Consider the following 23,778-nt stretch of genomic DNA (forward strand, 5'->3'; position numbering starts at 1 on the left):
GTAGATTCTTCTCAGTCATGACAGCTATGAGTAGGAGAAACATTAAAATAGAAGTGACCTACTTGGGCGTTGCTTCAATATTGAATTGATCTTCAAACGTCAGCAGTATGCTGCGGCCTGGAAGGGCTTCTAGAATCCAGATGCAATCAACGTTCTGGGGATAATTGGCAGGGTAGTTGGGGGAGGTCACATACCCCTCAGAATCGGCACCGTGGATGTAGATATTCCCCCCACAGGCTGTCAGGAAACACAGTGTAATCAATCAACCTGTCTGCATTTCAATCTATCTGTATTTCTGGATCAATTTCCTTCCACAGGGAATTTCATTTTCTCCTTAGGCAAGTAAAGGGTTGAGTGGGGCTGACAAGTATGGCAGGAAAGTTTGTGAGACTCATCTGCCCAATTAAACATCACAAACCAGAAGTGGACCCGTGGTTCAAAGTGGTAGAGCATTAGCCTTGAGCACAAGAGCTCGGGGACAGTGCCCAGGCTTTGAGTTCAAGCCCCATCACTGACAAAAAAAGAAAAAATACATTCTTTCATAGAGCTAATGAAATGTTTCGGACATACAGTGCCAAGGATACACGTGAGGGTGTGTCACACAGGAGAGGGTGGAGAGCAGTTGGATTCAGTGACATGATGAAGAGTTCCAAGCTCTGTATAACTCTATGGATATACATTTGTCTTATTTTTTCAGGATTGAGATGTATTGGATGAGCAAGGGATCCAGGACATAAAAATAATAGGTTGGACTTTTGGGGTAGGAAGACAAAAAGCTTTTTTATAAACTAAAGGAATCTTATTTGGCAATTCTAGTATGCCCATTAGGCAAGTATAAACAGATATAAAGTCCCAATGAAATTATCTTGTCCAATGACTTAGTTACAGAGATGCTGCCTTTGCTAAATCAAAGCAATATGATTGTCATTGTCATGTAGATACTTAGTCATATTCTGAATTTATCATTGCCTAGAACCCCCCCCCCGTTGTGTGTGTGTGTGTGTGTGTGTGTGTGTGTGTGTGTGTGTGTGTGTGTTATTTAAAGAATCTAATTTGCGGGGATGGGAAGGTGGCTCAGTGGTACAGTGCTTGCCTTGCGTGCATGAGGCCCTGGGTTCAATTCCTCTGTACCACATAAGCAGAAAAAGCAGGAAGTGGCGCTGTGGCTCAAGTGGTAGAGCAGTAGCCTTAAGATGAAGAGCTGAGGGACAGCACCCAGGCCCAGAGTTCAGGCTGCACGACTGACCAAAAAAATAAAAAATAAAAAAACTGGGCTGGGAAGGTGGCTCAGTGGTAGAGGGCTTGCCTTGCATGCCTGAGGCCCTGGGTTCGATTCCTCAGCACCACATAAGCAAATAGAAAAACGCCGGAAATGGCGCTGTGGCTCAAGTGGTAGAGCGCTAGCCTTGAGCTGAAGAGCTGAGGGACAGCGCCCAGGCCCAGAGTTCAGGCCCCATGATTGGACCCAAAAAATAAAAATAAAAATAAAAAATAAAATAAATCTAATTTTCCAGACTGGCTTCAAGGTGCAGTCCTCAGATCTCAGACTCCTGAACAGCTAGGGTTATAGGAATAAGCCAACCTTGAATCACAACCCAGCATCTTCAACTACCCTTGATACATATCTTTGCTGCAGACTCAAATATCAATTTTTTTGTTTGTCCAGTTTGAGAATTTATAAAAATTGTTGTCACTGAAAATGTATGCTCATCAATCTCAGCTCTATGGAGCCCTTATCCTGTTACAACAGACATTTGGAACATTACTCCCTGAACATTGTATTTTCCCCATTCCCTGTTGATCCTCAGCACAATGCCTGTAGTTCTAACAAAGAAAATAAAAGGAACTACATGAAAGCCCTATCACTATCAGTGTGTTCTCTCTTATTTGTTCTTGTTCTCAGTAAATCCATCTACATCTCTACCTTCCTCAAATCTTCAGTATCTTCCCACAACATTAACTTCCTGTCCCTCTCAGTCAGGCTTCCTTCCCATCTGTCTCTTCAAGGATCTGGCTTTATTTCAGTTCTTTTTTGCTAGGCATCACTCTCAATCTCTACCTTCATTCTAGGTTTAACTTACGATTGCACATTTTAAAAATATTCAATGTATCAAGCTTATAGTAAGTACTTGAACATAGGGATGTATTCATTTCATAATATATAATCTTTCTTTTTTTAACTAGCCTTGACTGGCTGTAGTAGAGGGGTTCATTTTGACGTATCCATGTTAACTTACAATGTACCCTGATTATAGCTTTACTCCTGAGCTATCAGTGCAAATACTTACCCAAATACTTTGCCTCATATCGGATCTTAAATCCTTGGCCTCCTTGAGTCCGATCAGATATGAACTGAACAAACATTTGGTTATCGGATGTAAACAGAGTGGATGAAGGATGGTTGCCACAGAATCGACCGTTTCCTCCTTGGGGTCCCAGTGGTGGAGAAGAGAGGTCTGCTCCATTTTTTAGCTGAAAAGACATATTAAAGTTGCATTAACTCATTTATGTTGAGAAAGCAGAATGAAAAGGACCCCATCCATGCATAGGCTGTGAAAGAAAATGTCACACCAGGATTTAGAGAGAATAGCAAGCCAGACCTACCACCAAGTAATCTCCCTGGCTGCAAGAAGTGTAGTCTCTGTTTGGAATGTCGAAAGGCTGCTCAAAGTAGGTAGCAATGGTCAGGCCACTCTGGACCAGGACGTGCCAAGAGCAGTTGAGGGAGGGAGGGTAGACTTCTGGGTACTTAGGGGATGTGATAATCCCTCTGTCAGCATGCAAATAGCCACCACAACCTTTCAAAAAAAAAAAGTAGGTTAGGAAAACGGAATTGACCACTGGATTGTGTGTTTTGTTTTTGTTTTTGTCTTTCTGATTTTCTCTTGGGGGTTTCCAAAAAGAAAGAGAATAGATAAAATAAGAATGAGACAAAAGAAATGAGACCCCAAACTAATTGTTACAGACTAAACAGGCCATCAACTGATCAAAGAAAACTCACACTGAATTAAATTTCAGAGGTAGTAAGTTATGTTACCGATACCTATTTCCAAACCCAGTCTCTTCTACCACTAAACTATAATACTGCCTATACTACCTGTGGATGAAGATTTTTTTTGTCTGTCACCACATATATTATAAAAGCTATACATTACAGTAAAGACAGAATTAGGTTTATTATTTTATGTGAAGTTAAAAGTCTCCTTTAAATTATGTTTGACATATATGTCCATCTTTCCTCATTCCATGGTCTACTTCTTTAAATTGAATCTATTTTAAAGTTATTAACAGACTTCTACAAGTTTGAGTCTCTATACTATAAGAAATGATAGCATCCTATATACATGATACTGTATACATTTCTTTTTCTATCTCATGCATTTGTATTCCAAGGACAATAGACTCTTTGTACAAAACCTCAAGCGGCTTTGGAAATTGGTATTGAAAAAAATCTTCAACATCGTGTTTGCTCATTATTTTGTAGACTGAAGAAGACTTGGCTCACTGCCCCCTTTGCTGTGTTGTGTGTTTGTGTTTTCTTCCAGATACAGCCCGCAACTACACTTAAGAATGGTCCATGCTCTGGGCCTGCCCAAGCCTCCTCCAAGGGCGAGAAGACCACTCAGACCCCTGAAGGCACGGCAATCTTTTGCCCAACAGTTTCTGGTAGTAGAAATCAGTACTACATACAAGGATAGTCATCCATAGATAGAAGAGACCTGTGTCTCCTGATTTAGACTCTGTGTCCTGACAGGGGAAAATGAGCTAATTAAACCGGGAAGAAACAAAGAAGAGCTCATGAGATAAGACAAGAGGAGAGGAGATGTCAAATGTCAGGAACATTACTCTTATGGAAGGATGCGTTGAAGCCTGCTCCGGTCCTACTGTAGTCGGATGTGAAGCGGAGGTACATGTACTCTCCTGTAGACCGGATGGGGCCAGGGATCTCTTTGCCACACACAGTAGCTAGCTGGGGGGCCACATCATTTTCTCCTGTGAAAGAAGAGAGGAAACATCGGTGTGAGATCACTGTCCTTTGAAACCCGAGGTGGTGAGGGCATTTGTCTCTGAACAGCAGAGGTCCTAAGGAGATCATGGGATTCTTAAAAAGAAGGGTATTGCAGGCCTACCTGTGCTGTGTTATAGCCTGCCCTTTTCTTTTTCCCTTTTGCATAGGAAAAAATTTTAAACCGTTTCAGTGTTCCACAAACTAGCTTCTGGAGCTAAAACTGAAAATCAGAGCACAGGAGGCTAGAAAGTGATCTAGGAGTTGTGTTTGTATGTGTTCAATAGAGGCTCTGACCTCAGTAATTCAGACTGCTGGAGGTCAAGTGTCTGAAATACCTCAGCTTCTGGTCCTAGACCAGCATCAAGAGGCCATTCACCTTCAGTGCTTGCTTCCTTCCTCTATTTCCTTCTTTCTTTCTCTTTCTATTTCCTTCCTTCCTTCAATTCCTTTACATTCTTCTAATTTCTTTTAAAGCTCAATGTAGTTCCACAGAATCTCAGTTTGGAAAAACGTTTGCTATGTAAAATGTGTTGGGGAATGGTCTAGAAAAGACTGATTCTGTCTTAAACAATACAAATGAAATAGCAGGTAGGAAAATGACTCCATTCTCCCAAGAGTGCTTGGGTGGCCTGGGAATGTTTCCCATCTACCAGGGCCTCTCTGAAGACTGACTGGCCAATTGCACTTGTGGTATGTGTCACTGCTCAGGCACAACTGACCAGCTTTATAAAATGTTGCAAGTTCCTGTTAATCAGAAGCAATAAATAACCCAATGACCAAAGCCTGCTGATGTAAAGAACAAAGCAGCACTTCAAATCTGATTCCTAAAAAAGCTTAACACTTAAAGTGAATAGAAACACATTGCTAAGTTAGGGACTCAGATACTCTAGTTTCTTTTTTCTTTTTTTTTTTTTTTTTTTTGCCCTATCTCCAATGCTGGCTTTTTTTTTTTTTCTTGAGATAAGAGTCTCACAGACTTTCCTGCCTGGGCTTTTAACTGTGATCCTCAAATCTCAGCCTGCTTAGTAGCTAGGATTACAGGCATGAGCCTGTATGAATGAAGCTTTCAGGTACCTACTCCTGTTTGGAATTAAAAGGAATCTGTAAGAAACACTTCTTATGAGCTCTTTCAAGTTACTGATCAATGGTACTGATAAACACCTCTTAACAATGCCTACCTACAGGATCTGAACTCTGCACCTGCACATGCTGTGTCTTTGCTATGGGTTTACATTTATTCCTTTCCAATTCTCACACAAAAATCCCTCGAGGTAAGTATTCATCTGTCATAAATGAGTATTAAACAGACTTTGGCTCATTTAGTGACTTAGGCAAGTACCACAATGAAGAAAACACTTCCTATGGTCTAGGCTTCCAGGACCAAGTTCTGATAGAGCAAAATGGAAATCAATAGACTGTGATCTTAAAGAACAACCCTTTCTGGCACACTGATGGTTATCTACTGAAGATTTTTTTCAAAAGCTTTTACACTAAGGATAGATTTTACGTGGGATAGATTTATTTCACTATGCAAATTTTAAATTTAATATTCACAGGAGTGCATTGGTTTCAGAGCAGGGTACCTGCAGCTGCTTGTTGATGAGGAATGGGGGAAGTGATGAGTCTCTCATAGAAAGGAATAAATACACCTACCACTTGATTCTCCCCCCCCACACACACACACATACACTGGATGGGAGAGGTCAAAGAATTAGAGTCTAGCCAGTTGCCAGTGGCTCTCATCCATAATCCTAGCTACTCAGGAGGCTAAGATCTGAGGATTGAGGTTCAAAGCCAGCCCAGGCAGGAAAGTCCCTGAGACTCTTATCTCCAATAAACCACCAGAAAACTGGAAGTGGCCCTGAGACTCAATTGGTAGAGTGCTCACTGAAGAGCCAGTGATAGCGCCCAGGCCCAGAGTTCAAACCCCACAAACAACAAAGAGAGAGAGAGAGAGAGAGAGAGAGAGAGAGAGAGAGAGAGAGAGAGAGAGAGAGAGAGAGAGTGTCTAGGAGGCTAGATGTGAATTCACAATCTGATGGACAACAACGAAATGTGTCTTGTTTTTGCTAAGAATCTGCAGTTTTCTCGGTGATATTAAGACGGGGGGGGGGGGGCGGGAGGGGAGAGGTAGTCACCCTGGGAAAAAATGCTAATGGACTCATTTGGAGGTTCTAGTGTCCCTTCTGACCTTCTCACTTCAGCCTGTGCAAACTGTCCAGCACAATTTTGTTCACATTAATATGATTCATGCCTCTTCACCAAACCAGTACATAAAGGAAATTTATAACAACTACTACCCTTTAATTCTACTTGTTCTACCTCCAGAATCAGGGGACAATAAGAAATACGTACATTATGAATATAAATACTTTTCCATAGACACAAGATCAGCCTCTAAGGCTTCTGAATAAAAAAGTAGCACACCTTGAACATTCAGAGTATAGTCCCTACTAAGACCTCTCACACAAGATTTTTGTTTGTTTGTTTCTTTTAGGAAGAATGGGATGTCCTTAACAATTGTAACAGGCAACTTAACACTGTCCTTATATTGTCTAGAAATTGTAAGCAGTTCTGGAATTTGATCACAGTATCTATGGAATTTCATACACAATAGACGATAGCAATATGCAAGTCTGAGAATAACTGAACATGGCTATGTGTCAGAGCAGAAACTGGGAGTTTTCAGAATGCTTCTCACCATCTCTGATGACAAGTTTATCAAATTGACATGTCTGATGAGACTCAATATCCACAGAGAGGAGGTTGAATTCCACAGTAGAGTCAGGAGCGTGGATGATCCAGGTACAGTCAAGGAAATCACTGTATGTGTCTGGCCATCCAGGAGAGAAAAGAAACATGGGCCGATCTCCTGTAGTGATGAACCCACCGCAAGAACCTAGAGAGAGAAAAGCAGCATGGTTGAAACACCCTTAATGCGAAAGGAACCAGAACATTTCCACCTTAAAATACTACCTTGAAGAGAAGCAACACCAGTGAGACAAATTCCTGAATAAAAACTGATAGGTATTTTGTCAAAGCCAATGATCATTCAGCTAACATTTCTGTAGTTTATCTTCTGGATACGAAAAAACAGATTGTGTTCTACCTCTTTGCCAAAACTCTGCCATATAACCCATTGGATATTGAGTGCTGATTTTTAATTGGGCATGAATAAACACATATGGAAAGATTTCTCTACCGGTGTCACTGAGATTAAACTATTACACGGCCCACCTTCTTGTGACATTTCTTCATCTTTTTCTCAGCATGGCTAATATTACTTCTATCTGTGTGATTCTGAAATAATTTCTAAATTTAATGGTTGATATATTCAGTAAAGCATAAGGAAAAATTGCAGGCTTTATCATTTCAGATACATTTTTATCCAGATGTAGTTTTATCTAGATGTAGTTTGATAATTATTGCCTTACGGAGTTAACTTTTAATAGCAAGATGGTAGAAGAAAATGTTCACAAACAAAACTACATTTGTGCTGCCTTTTACATTTACTGACACAGGCATCTCCCTGGTCCCTGCTGTCTAATAAACTGGTGGTAAAGATATTCAAGATCCTCACATTTCAGACTGAAGCTCTCCCTTTAGTATTTCTTGTAAGGCAAATCTATGAGCAAGGAATTCTTTTAATGTATGTTTATCTGGGAAGGTTTTCATCTGTGCAGATTCTGAAGGATACAACGCTGGGGACAGAATTCTTGAATGACAGTCATTGTATCTCAGCATGGGAATCCATCAACTGCTGTCCTGTGGCTGTCAGCATTAAATGTGACTCTTACTGTGAATTTCTTACATGACAAGTCATAGGCATGGGACTTTGGTGCTTTCAAGATAATCTCTTCTATTCAACAGTTGACAGTTGACAGTTGTGTAGCTGTACATAGTTTATCCTTCTTGGAGTCTGCTGAGTTTCATGGGTATATGGATTCATATTTGTTTTTGTCAAATATGATAACTGTTCAGATACTACTTTGTCAAACCTTGTTTCCCTTCTCATTGACCTCCTCTTCTGGGACTCTCAATGCACTTATATTGGCTTACTTGCTGGAATCTGGTGCTCTCTATACAGTCTTACTGTTTATCATATAACATTAGTATGAAGATCTGAACTCTGAAATGTTCTGAAAGCCAAAATATGTGTAAGCCCCAACAGGGCACTCAAAAAAAATTTTCAGAGAATTTTACATTTTATATTTTGCACATTAGGGCTGTTCAACTCTAAATTCTAGCCTCAAGAATTCTACACAAGGGCCAGGTACCAGTGGCTCACGCCTATAATCCTAGCTACTCAGGAGGCTGAGCTCTGTGGATCATGGTTCAAAGCCAGCCCAGGCAGGAAACTCCGTGAGACTCAAACCTGGAAATGGTGCTGTGGCTTGAGCAGTAGAGTGCTCACCTTGAGCTGAAGAGCACAGGGAAAGCGCTCAGGCCCAGAGTTCAAGCCCCATGACTGACCAAAAAAAAAAAAAATTCTGCACAAGGGACATTCAAGTTGTTTTAGAAAATCCTGTTGGATTTGGATTACTAGGATCAATCGAAACAGGCTTTTGGCCAGTTTTAGTCCCTGAACTATGAGCAAAAGACAAGTCCCTTCTGAATGAAGCACTTTTGCTGTTGGTGTGTTTTTTTGATAATAGGGTTTGAATTAAGGACCTTTTCGTGCTTGCTAAGCAGAAGCTCTAAAATCTTTCCAATTAGCACTTTTTTTGCTTTAGTTGTTTTTTTTTTCTTTCATGTTTTAGAAGTCATTTAATGAGTTTAGCCAGAATAATAGTAAAATCAGAATACAGAACTGAACACGTATGTGCACTGCTATCTGATTACGAATTTGCTAGGCAAATTGTTTTCCTTTCATTAATTTTCAAATAAGGTCTTACATTTTTCCCCAGGGTCAGATTTTATGTGAATCATAATTTTCAGCTTGTTCTCGGAGATAGGGTCTTACTAACTTTCTGCCTGGGCTGGCCTTGAACTGCAATCCTCCACTCTCTGACTTCCAAATAGCTGAGATTATAAATATGAGCAATTGCTCCCAGCTAAGCACTTTCAGATTGAGATATTCCTGAGATCTTTTGCCCCAAACCATGGTCAAAGGCAATGTCCTGCACCAGAAAAATCCAATAGCCAGATTTATGGAGGGACGGTGATAATGGCAGATACCTACTTACCTGAGCTAACTACTGTGAACAAGAAAGAGATGTGGTATTAAATCATAACATTTGTTCCTGAAGTATGACAGTGCTTTTCCTACTCACACTGTGGCTGGTTTTGTACCTGAGGTGTTGAATATGCTGTAGATGGGCCTAGTCCCATGTGAAAGTTGTTTTCTTTGCTTGCTTATTTCCTGGCAGTACCACTTGCATTTGCCCTTAATCATTTAATTACTGTTATTTAAATAGCATAAGAGGGCTTTGTCTTCTGAAATTTCTTTTATATTCCTAGAGAGATCCTGTCTTGATTTCCTTTCTTAATGTCCTTACTACATGCATGATAAATCCTCAGTAAATATCTCTTGAATTAAATTAAATATGTACATATATAAGAAGCGCTGTGTGCAATGCTTGAGGAGTTAATATATTGGGAAACACTAAGCTTCCTTGGCTTTAATAAAAACTTTCAGTGTGCTGTTTTTAACAAAAGAAAATCCAGAGAAAAAAAGGTTACTTCTCTCTAGTGCTTTATCCATAAATATTCTGTGTGTGTGTGTGTGTGTGTGTGTCTGTGTGTATGTGCACACCTGTATGGTATTTACATTACAAAATTTTGAGCAATCACTTACATGGTTGTTGGAAAGTATAAAAAGTAAACTTTGTGTGAATATTAAATAGCTAATTTATATGAAAATATAATCTGGATTTTCAAAATATAAAATAGATAGATGCCAATGGCTCACGCCTATAATCCTAGTGATTCAGAAGGCTGAAATCTGAGAATAGGGGTTTAAGCCAGCCCAGAAAATCCCTGTAAGATTCTTAACTCCAATTAAATACTCAAAAACTAGAAGTGTTTCTGAGGCTCAATTTATCAATTGAGAGCTGGCCTTGAGCTCAAAGAGGCTCAGGGACAGCACACCCAGGCCATGAGTCCCAGCTCCACAATCAACCAAGAAAAAAAGAAAGGAAGGAAGGAAGGAAGGAAGGAAGGAAGGAAGGAAGGAAGGAAGGAAGGAAGGAAGGAAGGAAGGAAGGAAAATAGTATGAATTTAGAAATGCATCTGGCCAGTGCTGTTGGCTGATGCCTGTAATCCTAGCTTCTCAGGAGGTTGAGATCTGAGGTTCTCAGTTGAAAGCCAGGATAGGAAGGAAAGTCAGTGAGACTCCTTAGTCCAGTTAACTACCACAAAGCCAAAAGTGGAGCCATGGCTCAAGTGGTAGAGTGCTAGCCTTAAGTAAGAAGCTAAGAGACAGTGGCCTGGCCTTGAGTTCAAGCCTTAATGGCACACACATACAACTCGCCTGCCACCACACACACGCAGATATGTGGACATTTATAGGAAGATGTTTAGGGCTCTGATTATTCTTCTCCAGATGTTTTCAGTGGATCCCTTACAATACTGGTCTCTATATTATCGGTCTTAGAAAGCACTTCATTCATTAGCAAACATACCTGGAGGGATGGTCGGTAAAATCCCACTGGGAAGATCTACTGCAAACCATTCCAGAAGGAATCCTTTCCTCGACAATGTAGAGTCAGAATAAAAGTGAACAGTCAAAGAATTTCTAGTGGTGCTAAATGATCCTGTCTGAGTTCCACAGTAAGTTCCAATGAGACGGGAATGAATATCAATCCCATCATAAAGCTGCAAGAAAAGGACAGAACATTCAACATTCATAATTAAGGAGCAGATTCTAGGTTTCCTTGTAAGAAAATTACATTAAAAAGATACATTGCCTGTAATTATTAAACATGAATTCAGTTTTTAAATAAAGAAGATATCTTATGCTATTACAATTTTTACCAGAATTGCAAGGTGGGGGGGAGAATGATCAACAAATAAACATTTAATTTCAGTTTGAAACAGCAAGGGCAATCAAGTATAAAGTATGATTGCAAGTAATAAATGGTGCTTCAAAAATACTGATAGCTCCTTGACCAAATTACATTAATAAGATGCTCTAATGGATACAGTTTATTAGATACTTTTGCAGTAAAATTTCTGGGCAGAAAACTAGAAACTAGGATAGTTACTGAACAATACTCAATAATTCTGTTTTGGGGCCTCGAAGGAAGGAATTAGGAATAAAGGCAAATCGAGCTGAAAGAAAGGTTCATGGAGAGAAAGGGAAACAATGCCCCAGAAGAGCTCCTGGCTCCCAAAAAAGGAAAGAAATGATTCCATTACACAGAAACCCAAGAGGGCTCAGTGTATTCAAATCATTCCATAAATCTCTCTCATGTGGTTTTAAATATCCAACTATTTAGAAACACATTATGTGGTAGTTTCCCAATTATAAGCAATAATTTCACGGCTACAAATAATATGTCCTTAGCTAAACCTCTTTTTTTTTCCAGGTTATTCAACAATTATTTCCATATATCTTGAGCATCTATCAGATTTTGTTTGGGTTTTTTTTTTTAACTGTATTTTTTTTGTCTTTTCTTTTTTGGTACTGGGGATCGAACCCAGGACGTTGCACTTGCTAGGCAAGCACTTTGCCACTGAGCTACATCCCAGCCCCATCTATCAGATTTTGGAGTTATTCAAGGCACTGAATATCCAAGGGAATAAGACAGGATCTCACCCATCAGGGATCCAATACAGTACAGTATTCAATATGAGCATGGTAGTGATCACAACTTCCATGGGAGGGGAGGGGGCCAATACTGGATTTTGAACTTAAGCTCTTGCATTTGCTTGGTTTTTGCCTGACTTGAGCTGTTATCCAGCTCTGCTTTCTGATGGTGAGTTTGAGATGGAGTCATCTACACTTTTCCATCTTAACCTCCTGAATAGTTAGGATTTCTGGTATGAGTTACAGGTGCGTGGTCTCTTTTTTGTTTATTTTAATGGATATATTAAAGTATTTTTTGTTAACACTTTAACATATAAACAATCAGGATAATGGGATTTAAGAGAAAATAAATAAGACACCAAGCATGCTTTGATGTATCAACTGTTAAATTACACTAATGCTCTAAAAAGCCCTCAATACAGAATACAACATAATAAATACGTTAGTGGAATTCTTTTTGTATAGGTAGTAAGCAGTAAGCATAGTTTGTGGGAGATTATCCCATGCATCTTTCAACTCTTTGGATTTACTTTTGCCAGTGCTATCTGATGGACATTTATAAATACCAGATTGCCTATGAAAACTTACCATTAATTTGTCATAATAGCAATTCGTTGTTAGCTCAATGTCCAGCTCTAAGATTCTGCCATGGATAACTTGAGATGTGTTCACAGTTACTGTCCACTTGTAGTTGGAATTATCCGGGTAATTTCCAGGCCAGAAGGGAGAGGCAATTCTCCCATGACTTCCCACAATATTATTATTGCCAAATACTAGGAGAGAATAAATAGAGGAGTAAATCAGGTATACTTAGAATAGAGCTATAATTAAATGAGAAAATAAAACAAAACAAAGCAAAAGGCAAGGGAAGTTGAAAAGGGTGGACTTTTTATCTGACATTGATTACTTTTCTGACTAGTGAAAGAAATACTATTTCCTGTTTGGCTGTTGAACTATCCATTGATACCCTGGAGAAGGGTGATTTTGTGAATGGAATGCCATCACTTGACATGGTTGCTTGGTACACTAAGAGGTGACAACTTTCCATGTGAAAAGGTTACCCAGCCCCCACAGGTCATGAGAAGAGGAAGGGATGGTTATCCTTCTTAATTTCACTTGGTGTTACAAAAAGGAAAATTTATTACTCTTTTTTTTTTTGGGGGGGGGGGTCCGGTCTTGGGGCCTGAACTCTGGGCCTGGGTACTGTCCCTCAGCTCTTCAGCTCAAGGCTAGCGCTCTACCACTTGAGCCACAGAGCCACTTCCGGCTTTTTTCTTATGTGGTGTTGAGGAATCGAACCCAGGGCCTCATGCATGCAAGGCAAGCACTCTACCACTGAGCCACCTTCCCAGCCCAGGAAAATTTATTACTCTTAATATCTTTTTCCCCCTTCAGCTGTTTCTTACTCTTTAAAAATGTCTCTAATAAAAAAAATTTGAACACATAGAATAGCCAATTATATAAAAGTCAAGTGAAAAAATAAACGTGGCAGCCAAAGGCTGGTGGCTCATGACTATAATCCTATACACTGAGGAGACAGAGCAGCTTGTGTTTAGAGGCAAAGGTTTACCAGACTCTTTCTAACCAAGAGTTGGGGATTGGTAACATACTCTCCCAGCTACAATGATAAATCCAATGCAGACAGACTGCCCTTGAAAGACTGGTAAATTATCTTGAAAATAACCAGCACAGAAATGGCTGGACAAATGGATCAGGGATAAGAACCTCTGTCTGGCAGAACTCCAGAAAAAAAAGAGAGAGAAAGAGAGGGGAGGGAGTAATAAAAAATAAATACAAATCAGTGACACTGAGTGTTAAGCCAACTCTCAATATTAATTTTGTATTTAATGAAGTCTATAGGATCAAATTAAACACATTTGACAGAAATATGCCCTGTGTGGAATATATTAGCACAATATCATAAAAAATCAATTTAACATTAGGTAGAAACTCGAGCTTAAAAATATTAAAACCATTGGGAATGCTCTTTCTTGCTCTTAATGAGACATTCATATATAATTTAGTTTTCAAAAATTATTTTATAAATAATTTCACCAAGTCAAGATGGAAGAAGGGCAGAGCATTTAGAATGATTCTTGCTTCCTGCATTACTGATAAATACATTTTTATTTATTTATTTTTTTTGGGGGGGGTCCAGTCGTGGGGCCTGAACTCTGGGCCTGGGCGCTGTCCCTCAGCTCTTCAGCTCAAGACTAGCGCTCTACCACTTGAGCCACAATGCCACTTCTGGCTTTTTTTTTTTTTTTTTTTTTGCTTATGTGGTGCTGAGGAATTGAACCTAGGCCTCATGCATGCAAGGCAAGCGCTCTACCACTGAGCCACCTTCCCAGCCCCCCTGATAAATACATCTTTATTTCTAGTGTTCAGGACATATTCTGGAAGCTATCACTGGAATGGGCCTACTCACTCTTAGCAAAGCCAGCCTGGAAGCCTGTGCCACTGCCCGAGCCATCAGACACAAATCTGACCCACAGAATATGCTCAACAATGGATGAGTAATTGTGAGGCAGAGAGTTTCCACAGTATCGTCCCACCAAGCGACCTGTAGCATTTCCCTCTCGGATTTCCAAAAAGTCTTTGCTACAGTTCGGAGAGTCCTCCAACTGGAAAGATCTGATTTGGAGAGAAAAAAAATATTTTAGGAATTAGTACAATAGCACATTTTCTGGGATTCTTCTGAATCACATTCATATGCTGTTTGTATGTGTCTACTTTAAAAAAAAAAATAAGGTCATACAAATAGACTAGGCTAGCCTAGAACTTGCCATATTCCTGCTTCACTCTCACAAAAATAAAATCCTTTGAAACTTAGAGATAGGCAAATATTTCCTTCCCAGAATGCAATAAAAGCACCGCATGTAAGATAGTGAATAAATTTAATTGCATCGAAAAAATTAAAAAATGTTCCTCATTAAGGCTATAATTAAGCAAATATTAGACAACACACAGACTGACTCAGGGTGAGGGGAGATAACTGTAAAGCAGGTATTTAATAGAAACACAAAGCTGCTAGAATAGAAAAAGTATTCCTACAGTGATGAAATCAGCAAATTAAAAATGGACAACACTGAAGCAGGCATTCATAAGACAGTAACTGAATGTCCAGTGAGAATGAGAAAAAGAGAGCATCTGAGTCATGCACATCAAATATCACAAAGAGTATGAATTTAAATCTCTCACAATGGCTGAAGAAAACACTGACAAGATCAAATGTTGATAAGAATCCAGCTGTATTGGAAATTTTTGTAAATTCCTGCTGGGGCTATATTCTGGTCAAGTACTTTGAATAATTCTTAGAAAATTAAATACATACCAAGCTATCCCACAAACCCTCCTCCTGGTTATTTACCCAAGAAGAATACAAACACCAGAAAATTCTAATATCTGGAATCCAAAATGACTCTTGCAACACATACGTAACTAGAAAACAATTAAAATATCAATCACGATGCCCTGAGCCATACACATGCAAGTGTCAAGAAAGGATACACATCACATTCAAAACATAGGTCATTTGCTGTCTGACAATATTCAGTTTATTTCTGGGACAAAGTATGGTGCTTTGTTCCTATAACACAGCTATCTACTTGGGAGGAGAAGGTGAGAAGAACTGAGATTCAAGGCCAGACGAGGGATGAATGTTAGTGGGACCGTAACCTAAAAGAAATGTGGGACATAGTGGCACACACCTGTAGTTCTAGCTACATGAAGCAGAAGGGGAAAAGATCTCAGTCTGACAATCTTATCTGAATAATATCCAGAGCGAAAACGTTGAAAGTGTATCCCAAGTGGTATAATTGCTTCCTATCAAGAGCAAGGCTCTGAGTTCAACCCCAGAACCACCAAGATAGATAGATAGATATTAGATAGATAGACAGACAGATGGGCAGACAAACAGATAGGTGGATAGACAGGTAGACAAATAGAGAGATAGAGGGAGAATTTCCTAAAAAGAAAAAAGACAAAGAAAGGAAGGAAAATATGGTCTAAAACTTACTGTAAGGAGGGAAAACATAAGAGCATTTCAAGAATATAGAAAGTCCTCTTTCCCATGTATCTTTCAGTGAAGGTTCAAAATGAAATGGGGTAATATTTCCCACTATGGTAAGGACAGTGCTACAATGGACTTCATCAAATGTATTCTGATGGAGAGCAAGCCTGAATGAAGCCTCCTGGCACCTCAAGCGCTCAAGGGCACACAGTTGAAGATTCCTGAGAAATTTGATTGGTTTATTCTATTCCTAGCTTCTCACTAACAGAGACACTGGCACTGCTGGGTTTCTAGGAAGAAGAATGGGGAGTGGTTGCTCTTTTAAGCCCATCAACCTGGAAGATTATGGCCTGAACCACCTGGACTCTATTCTAGATGTAGTTTAAGCAGCAAGCTATAACTAGTAGTTGAGAAGCTGGGAAAGTTAGGGAAGGTAAACTATATACCTTTCCTTACTGCCTTGATGATCTGATGACATAGTACCAAGTTGTAGCTACGGTCTTTTTCTGTAAGAAACTGATCTGAATCCATATTTAGATCGGCTCAGTTTTATTACTGACAACATGATATGTGCTAAAATTGTATTCTTTGGCTTCTCAGAAAGCAAAATGGGAAGAAAGGCATATTGTTTTCCTCTAAAGGGCAATTACCTCTAAAACATTTCTACTCAACCCCAGTAAATGAATTGTAGATGAAGTAGAAGCAGAAGAAGAATGCTAGACAGGTCCATGCATGCATCAAAACATATGTTAATGTTCTACCCATTGGTCCAGAAGATTGCAAAGTCTATCTTAAATTCCAGGCTATAATTGATGGCTAAAAAGTAGAGATGACATTGTTTTAGTAATTATTGTAACACAATACCTAAATGAACCAGAATAAACTTAGAAAAGCCTTCTAGTTCTTGGAACTTTTTGTTTTAGGTTGGTACACTTTATACTGAAATCTGCCCCCTTGGTTAAATATGCTAATAAAAAATACAGTCTGGAACAAAAATAATACACTGCTGTTTCTCATTATCTTGTTTCAGTTTGGAGCCAAAACCCATCAATTCCTAAAAGCACTCTGCTAGCAAAGAGTAGAATTTCTGCTGATTCCTTTAAATATTTGTTTTATTTTTTAAGATCCTCTTGAGATTTTTATTTCCTCTCTCTTCTGTTGCAAATTCCACCATATATTATTACATTCTCCAGTTTTGTCCCTACTGAGATTTACCACCACAACATGCACACTGCCAACTCTATGTTTTAGAACTGGATATGACTCATGCTTCTCCTCTGCTCCCTCACACCCTGGGGAAATGCCTAAGCACCAAACTGGAAGCAGTTGAGACTAAGGCAGGAATAACTCACAACCTCCTCATGAAGTCCTGTCCTTCTCATCATCATCCACACAAAAACAAACATATTGCAATCTACAAGATCCATTTTAACGATAAACTCAAGCAATAACACAAAGTAGTCAGAGTCAACTTCTCTCTCAGGGGAGGGAAGAAACAGTCAATGTCCTACACAGTAACTATGATTTAACATGCATGAAACCACTTTCAATGTTTATCATCTTACCCTGCTCTGGGAGGAGAGCCTAATGTTGTCCATTTGTATTGGTGTATATCACAGAAAAGTCATCAGAAATAGCTCAGCCTAAGAAAAATGCAACTATCTTGTGCTGCACATTTTAATTTTTACATCTTTCATCCTAACAGTGAAGTTAGGATTTAAAAGGTTTTTTTTTTTTTTTAATTCCTCTGTGGAAGAAATTTATCTCATGAGGGTTCAGTTAGGTAGCTTCATGATCTTGATTGATCAATAATTGGCCAGGACCTAGAATCTTTATTAATGACTTCATTAAGTAATTCACTATTTTGAACTCATGGCTTTGCACTTGCAAGGTAGGTGCTCTACTACTTGAGCCTTATCCCCTGGCCCTTTTTTGCTTTTCATTATTTTTTTGGAGAAATTCTTATGCTTTTTTTATGCTGTCAGTTGTGGTGCTTGAATTCTAGGCCTGGGCACTGTCTCTGAGCATTTCAACTCAAGGCAAGCGCTCTACCACTTGAGCCACAGTGCCACTTCCATCTTGTGGTTTTGATGTGAGGCCAGCCTCAGACCATGATCCTTTCACCTCCAGAGTTGCAGCAATGACAGGTATGAGTCACCAAGTCTACCAAGAACTACAACAGTATGTCTTAATATTCCAAGTGTATAACCCAAGTTTCTGACAACCACTGAACTTCACAGTGGTGACCATCTGATATTAATAGAGACCAGGAAGGAAAAGACCAGATAGAGGGAAAAAGATCAACTAGGAAGCGCTATTATCTGGCAAGTTAGGTGGTCTAAAAGAACAAATGAAGGACCTTGGACCATGTCATAAAAACAATGACTATATACAAATCACCTAATAAGAGTAGCACATGACTTCTACGCGAACACTTTGTAGTGTCTTGACAAGTATTTCTTAAATAAAATAACCTAAGTCAGGTTAAGGACTCAGACAATAGCTTTCCCTTTAGGAACTATGTGATGCTAATGAAGACAAAAATGCCCCAAACATCCTCCCCACACACAATGAAGCTTTCAACACCCATTGCCTTTCCCCTATGTAGAATGCCTTTTGACTTAAGACAATGGCCCTTGTACCTTGAAAAGGCACTGTCTTGATGACAGATCAAAGAAACAACCTCGGGGCTGGGAAGGTGGCTCAGTGGTAGAGTGCTTGCCTTGCATGCATGAGGCCCTGGGTTCAATTCCTCAGCACCACATAAGCAGAAAAAGCCAGAAGTGGCGCTGTGGCTCAAGTGGTAGAGTGCTAGCCTTGAGCTGAAGAGTTGAGGGACAGTGCCCAGGCCCAGAGCTCAGGTCCCATGACTGGCAAAAAAAAAAAAAAAAAAAAAAAGAAACAACCTCAACTGTTTGAACTTTATTCTACAAATAGAACCATTCACCAAACAGAACAGTTCATATTTCCAATTAGTTCCTGATGCACAGATGCTGGCCTGGTCAGACAGAAGAGCCAGACAGGACAATGTCAAGATAATCACAATGTCCCTGAGTTCTTTTGCTCAAGGAAGTACTCTACAGCTTTGAGCCATGGCTCGGCTTCCAGTTTTTGAATGGTTAATTGGAAATACAAGAGTCTCATGGGAACTTTTCTGCCTGGCTGGCTTTGAACCCAGATCCTCAGATCTCAGACTCCTGAATAGCTAGGATTACAGGCGTGATCCACCCAGGTTCTGAAACCATTGTTAAGAGGATTGTAGTGGTATTTATAACCCAAACTATGACTAAAACAGGAAATTTGGAGAAAGACTTCCTAAGCTCCCACCATGTTCTCTTTAGCAGTCAACACAGGCACATTTGTGGTTGGCTGTCCATGCTATTAGTAACAGCACTTCCTTCCTACAGGTTTATCAGCACTGAAACAATACACCAACAAAAAGGATTTACATGAAGGACAGCTGCAGCTGGTTGCCAGGGGAACTGACAATGTTCCAGACACATTCCACATTCGGGGGATAAACGTCTGGGTAGCCAGGGCTGTCGAAAATGCCTTCGCCCATGTGTAAGTTTCCACCACAAGCTGGACATAGGAAAAAAAAGAGAGAGAAATAAAAGAGCGTCAGAGCAAAGATCACATCTGAGACAATGTAAGCTAAGACCATTATAGCCATTATCAGTATCGAAGGACATAACAGTTTCATCTCCATCAATGACATACATAGCATTTCCATCTCAATTTTCAAAAATCCATGCTACATCTAATGAGGAAAAGATGGTAAAACCTGAAAGCCAGGAGCCACTCAGAGAGAATTCACATGTTCTAAAGCTTCTTCTCCCTGTGAACTAACAACTATAAGTTTGGGTGATCAAGGACTTGTTTTTAATTCTGAAACTTCTCCGTTGTTTGTAACCAGTATCATCTTCAATCCTGGCTTAAAAGAAAAGGAGGTTTGCAGCCTTGCCCTCTCCGAATAACAACAAAACACAACTTCCAGGCACCGACAAGGCATCCCCTGGCTCTTGGATATTTTTGTTTCTAATGAGGGAGCTGACTGTGAAAAGCGTTACTGAGTCCAAGACGCCCAGTTTTGGATGGCATCTCTCTCCTCCCGCCCCTCCCCCCCCCATCTACCCATCATCCCTGTCAATATCCGGACCTGGCCTTCCCACAGCAGGGAAGTCTGGATGGAAGAAGAGTGCTGTGTCTGTTCATTGTGCCAGTAGAAGTTGGCAGTCAAAGAATGACTTAACAAACATGTCATGAAGACACAGTACATAGTCATCTGAGATCATGAGGTTTAGCTACCAAGAGGCAGGTCTGCAGGCTATACTCCCTTCTGGAGTTCAGTATGATTAGGAAGTAAACGTTTACCTTAATGTGAAGTTGGTAAGATGAGGAGCAGTAGTGATCTTAGGATAACAACTTCCAACTTCTGCAGGTCAAAGAGTCCCAGACAGCAAATCCAGGACTGGTAGTACATGACTTGCCCTCCTAGTGGGGCCAGTTGCTAACGTTTCTTACCTGATGTTGATGCCGCGTATAAAACCTGGAAACCATCATCAGTTAGTCCAGCATCAGAGACGAATCTTAGTACCAAGGCATTGCCAAAGGACGTGATTGGGTGGGGCAGGGAGCTTCCACAGTACCGACCTACGTAACAAAGTCATAATTGTGGAGAAGGAAGGATAATGTGGCAGAGACTGTAAAGACATCATTAATAGAAATGACAAGAGACTCAAGCATACTGGAGAAATCACTGCTAGAAAGTTCATTTAAATTAGTAATCACGAGAATGCCTGAGAACTAAAAATGAACTCTAAGTACAAGCTAACTAGTACTCAACATCCAAGGCTAGATGAGAAGTTTATGTGACAAAACTTATTTAAAAAATAGTTCATGCTGATGGAGAAAGTTTAAATGACCTGGGATTATTTTGTTTGAAGAATTTTTAGAAAATAGCAATATATTCTCATTCTCCTGAGATAACATGAAAACCAAGTGATAGATTTTCAGAAATTAATTAAAGCTCTGGCTTTTTTTGTTTTGTTTTTTGCTTCCACTGAGAGCAAAGAAAAGCATATTCAATTTCTTTTTTTTTTTTTTTTTTTTTTTTGTCGGTCGTGGGGCTTGAACTCTGGGCTTGGGCGCTGTCCCTCAGCTCTTCAGCTCAAGGCGAGCGCTCTACCACTTGAGCTATAGCGCCACTTCCGGTTTTCTGGTGGTTTATTGGAGATAGGAGTCTCACGGTCTCTCCTGCCCGGGCTGGCTTTGAACCGCGATCCTCAGATCTCAGCCTCCTGAGTAGCTAGGATTACAGGCGTGAGCCACCAGCGCCCGGCGCTTCAATTTCAACATAAGGATTACAGGCAACTATTGACCAGAAATATTTGGGAAGAATTCTATTTGATATTGGAATAGACTTCTTCCAGGACTGTCTCAGAGAGTTGCAATTTTCAAAAATACTTAAAAAGATACACATATAGAAAAGGAACAAGCTGAGTTTCTTGAACTCCACATGAAATCCTGCTTTCTTACTCACTAATTACTCTACTTGGTTTATGCAATTGTTCCTTTTATCAGAAACTTTCTAACCTTGAACAGCATATAAATATGTAGAAACAGAAATAGTACACAAGCAAGATGGCAATGAGTTGGGGGGGGGGGGGTTTGCGTACCTCGGAGGGGCGCATCTAAGGAGTTGCCATCTAAAATTTCCACAAAGTCCCGTGTACAATTAGAACTGCTTTCAAGTCCAAAATGGATAAAGGAGAGAGTAATATGATTAACTGCAAGGAAAAAAAAACACACAGGGGAGATTATTTCATAAAGCACAGGCAAACAAAGCAAAGGGAGAGAGGTTTTGCAAGTGATACTTTGAAAGAAGGACTTTCTAATGGGAAAGTAGGGAAGTTAGTAGACTTGCCCAGGGGATGAGTGAGCTTTAAAAAGGTCGGGGGAGGGGGCACAACTTCTATGCTAAAGGATTCCCTTTGAAGAGTGAAAGAATCAGTTTGTATTTTTTTTTAATGCCTATAGATTCTGAGATGCTGGTCCAGTATTTAAAAAAAAAAAAAAAAAAAAAGACTGTTTAGCAATTTCATCATAAGGATCATGCAGCATTTCTACTTTTTTTTTGTATCAGCCATTTCTGTGCTCCTGTTGTAAGCATTCAGTGGAAGAGTTTCCTTAAATTTAGATTATTTCCTTGTACTTGTCAGTAAGATTGTTTTTGCCTGGTACAAACATCCCCAGGCCTTCAGCTTTGTTTTCCAGCCAGAGCTAGTGCCCTAGAGGTTCACTCCGTTTTCAGGAAAGCTTTGAAATGTCTACAGAACACTAAGAGCCTGAGTCTATTTTCCTTTGGTTATTCTTTCAAGGTCCCTAATCTTCAGAATGGGATCTCTTCCCAGTTACTGACCTAGGAGCAATGAGCACTTTCTTCCAAATGCTTGGCCACTCCTTAGAAAACAACCCTTAGGCGCAAAATGGTTCAGCACAAGCCTGGAGTTTCTGAGAGGAATGTTTCTTAGGCCTCTGCCCGGTCCTTCAATTAGAGAAGGAGTACATGTTGCCCTCATCTTAGGCATGACAATGAAGGTATTATCCGCTGTTACATCACCAGGAAAGGTGTGAAGATAATATTTAAGCAAATGTCTTCATTTTGTGTGTTATTTTATACTGGGCCTAATTAGCCAGAGTGACTTGACTATTTTCACATAGGCCATAGATTGGATGATACAGTGCAGTAGAGAACTTTTCTACAGGGCTGGGAAGGTGGCTCAGTGGTAGAGTGCTTGCCTTGCATGCATGAGGCCCTGGGTTTGATTCCTCAGCAACACATAAACAAAAAGAAAAAAAGCCAGAAGTGGCGCTGTGGCTCAAGTGGTAGAGTGCTAGCCTTGAGCTGAAGAGCTGAGGGACAGCGCCCAGGCCCAGAGTTCAGGCCTCACGACCGGACCCAAAAAAAAAAACCACAACTTTTTTACAGCATGTCTGAAAGCATAAAGTTTCCCTGAACGAAAACCTCCAAGGCTCAACAATGAAACAGGACTCAGAATGGCGCAAGGGTTACTTTTGTAATCCATAAGGGTTGACTCCTCATTTTCTCTGCCAATAAAATGTACATAAAACCTTAAAAAAAAAAAAAATAAAGACCACTGCTAGGTCAGAAAACAGGATTTGAGGATTCCAAAGAGGAAATCTAATCAACACATTGAGCACTGGGAGCAGGGCTATTGTGGGATTTTTAAAACTGATCCCAAGAGAGGAATTGAACATAGAGGAATGACAAAGTTCAAGTTCATTTCTACGGTCCTTTTTACCGTACAAGAAAAGAATGCAAGGCTTGAAGGAAACTCTGTCCCGTACTTGTTCGAGTGTGTTCTTTCCTCATATAAAACTTGTCTGTAAACTTGTAGTTGAGAGTATTACAAAAGGAAACAATATGCCATTTGAAGGCCAGCATAGGAAAAAAGGAAATAACTTTGTTTTAAAAGTGTTCTACTGCAAAGAAACAAAGACATAGAGGTTTTAAACTGTCTTATGGATGGATATTTCACTCCTGAGATGATTCTTTTGTTGCAAGAGTCAGTTATCAATTCCTTTTGTTTGGTCCTGAGTGCTCCATAGCAATAAGAAAAAAAAAAAAAAACACATGGCAGGCGAGACCAGGTTTTATAATTAGCTTCCACATTGATTAGAGGTCAATAGACTGCAGGCATTGCATTTGCAAGTTGAGAGATTCTGTCATTCTTATCATTTTTTTGTCTTTTGGTCAGCAACTGTCGAGCATCTTGAGCACACATGTCAAAAACCATTTATTTATCAATTAGTGTGCCTTATCTTCAATCTCACATGCCTGTCAAGACAGTAGAGTTATATAGATTTGCTAGGGACAGTTTATTAAGTATGCTTTGCTAGGATAAAAAAAGTCTTAATAGAAGATAAGACGGTAAAGAAAAATTTTTACTGGAACACACATTGTTCTCCTACACATGAGGAAT

General features: G+C 39.8%; 1 protein-coding gene across 1 annotated transcript in view; it reads right to left on the reverse strand.

Annotated features, from left to right (window-relative positions):
* The window catches only part of Cubn (cubilin), a 230,570-nt gene that overhangs the window by 68,579 nt on the left and 138,213 nt on the right, over positions 1 to 23,778 (reverse strand). The window contains exons 34-44 of the mRNA XM_069990436.1: positions 21,451 to 21,561; positions 20,297 to 20,425; positions 19,222 to 19,354; positions 14,189 to 14,394; positions 12,349 to 12,533; positions 10,634 to 10,826; positions 6,711 to 6,908; positions 3,847 to 3,993; positions 2,605 to 2,798; positions 2,289 to 2,472; positions 63 to 237 (exon numbers count right to left, since the gene is read on the reverse strand). Of these exons, the coding sequence (XP_069846537.1) occupies positions 63 to 237; positions 2,289 to 2,472; positions 2,605 to 2,798; positions 3,847 to 3,993; positions 6,711 to 6,908; positions 10,634 to 10,826; positions 12,349 to 12,533; positions 14,189 to 14,394; positions 19,222 to 19,354; positions 20,297 to 20,425; positions 21,451 to 21,561 (1,855 nt within the window). The remainder of the gene's footprint in view (positions 1 to 62; positions 238 to 2,288; positions 2,473 to 2,604; positions 2,799 to 3,846; positions 3,994 to 6,710; positions 6,909 to 10,633; positions 10,827 to 12,348; positions 12,534 to 14,188; positions 14,395 to 19,221; positions 19,355 to 20,296; positions 20,426 to 21,450; positions 21,562 to 23,778) is intronic.

Source organism: Dipodomys merriami, unplaced genomic scaffold (assembly GCF_024711535.1).
Source record: "Dipodomys merriami isolate MVZ:Mamm:240054 unplaced genomic scaffold, mDipMer1.0.p SCAF_4, whole genome shotgun sequence".
Classification (NCBI taxonomy): domain Eukaryota; kingdom Metazoa; phylum Chordata; class Mammalia; order Rodentia; family Heteromyidae; genus Dipodomys; species Dipodomys merriami.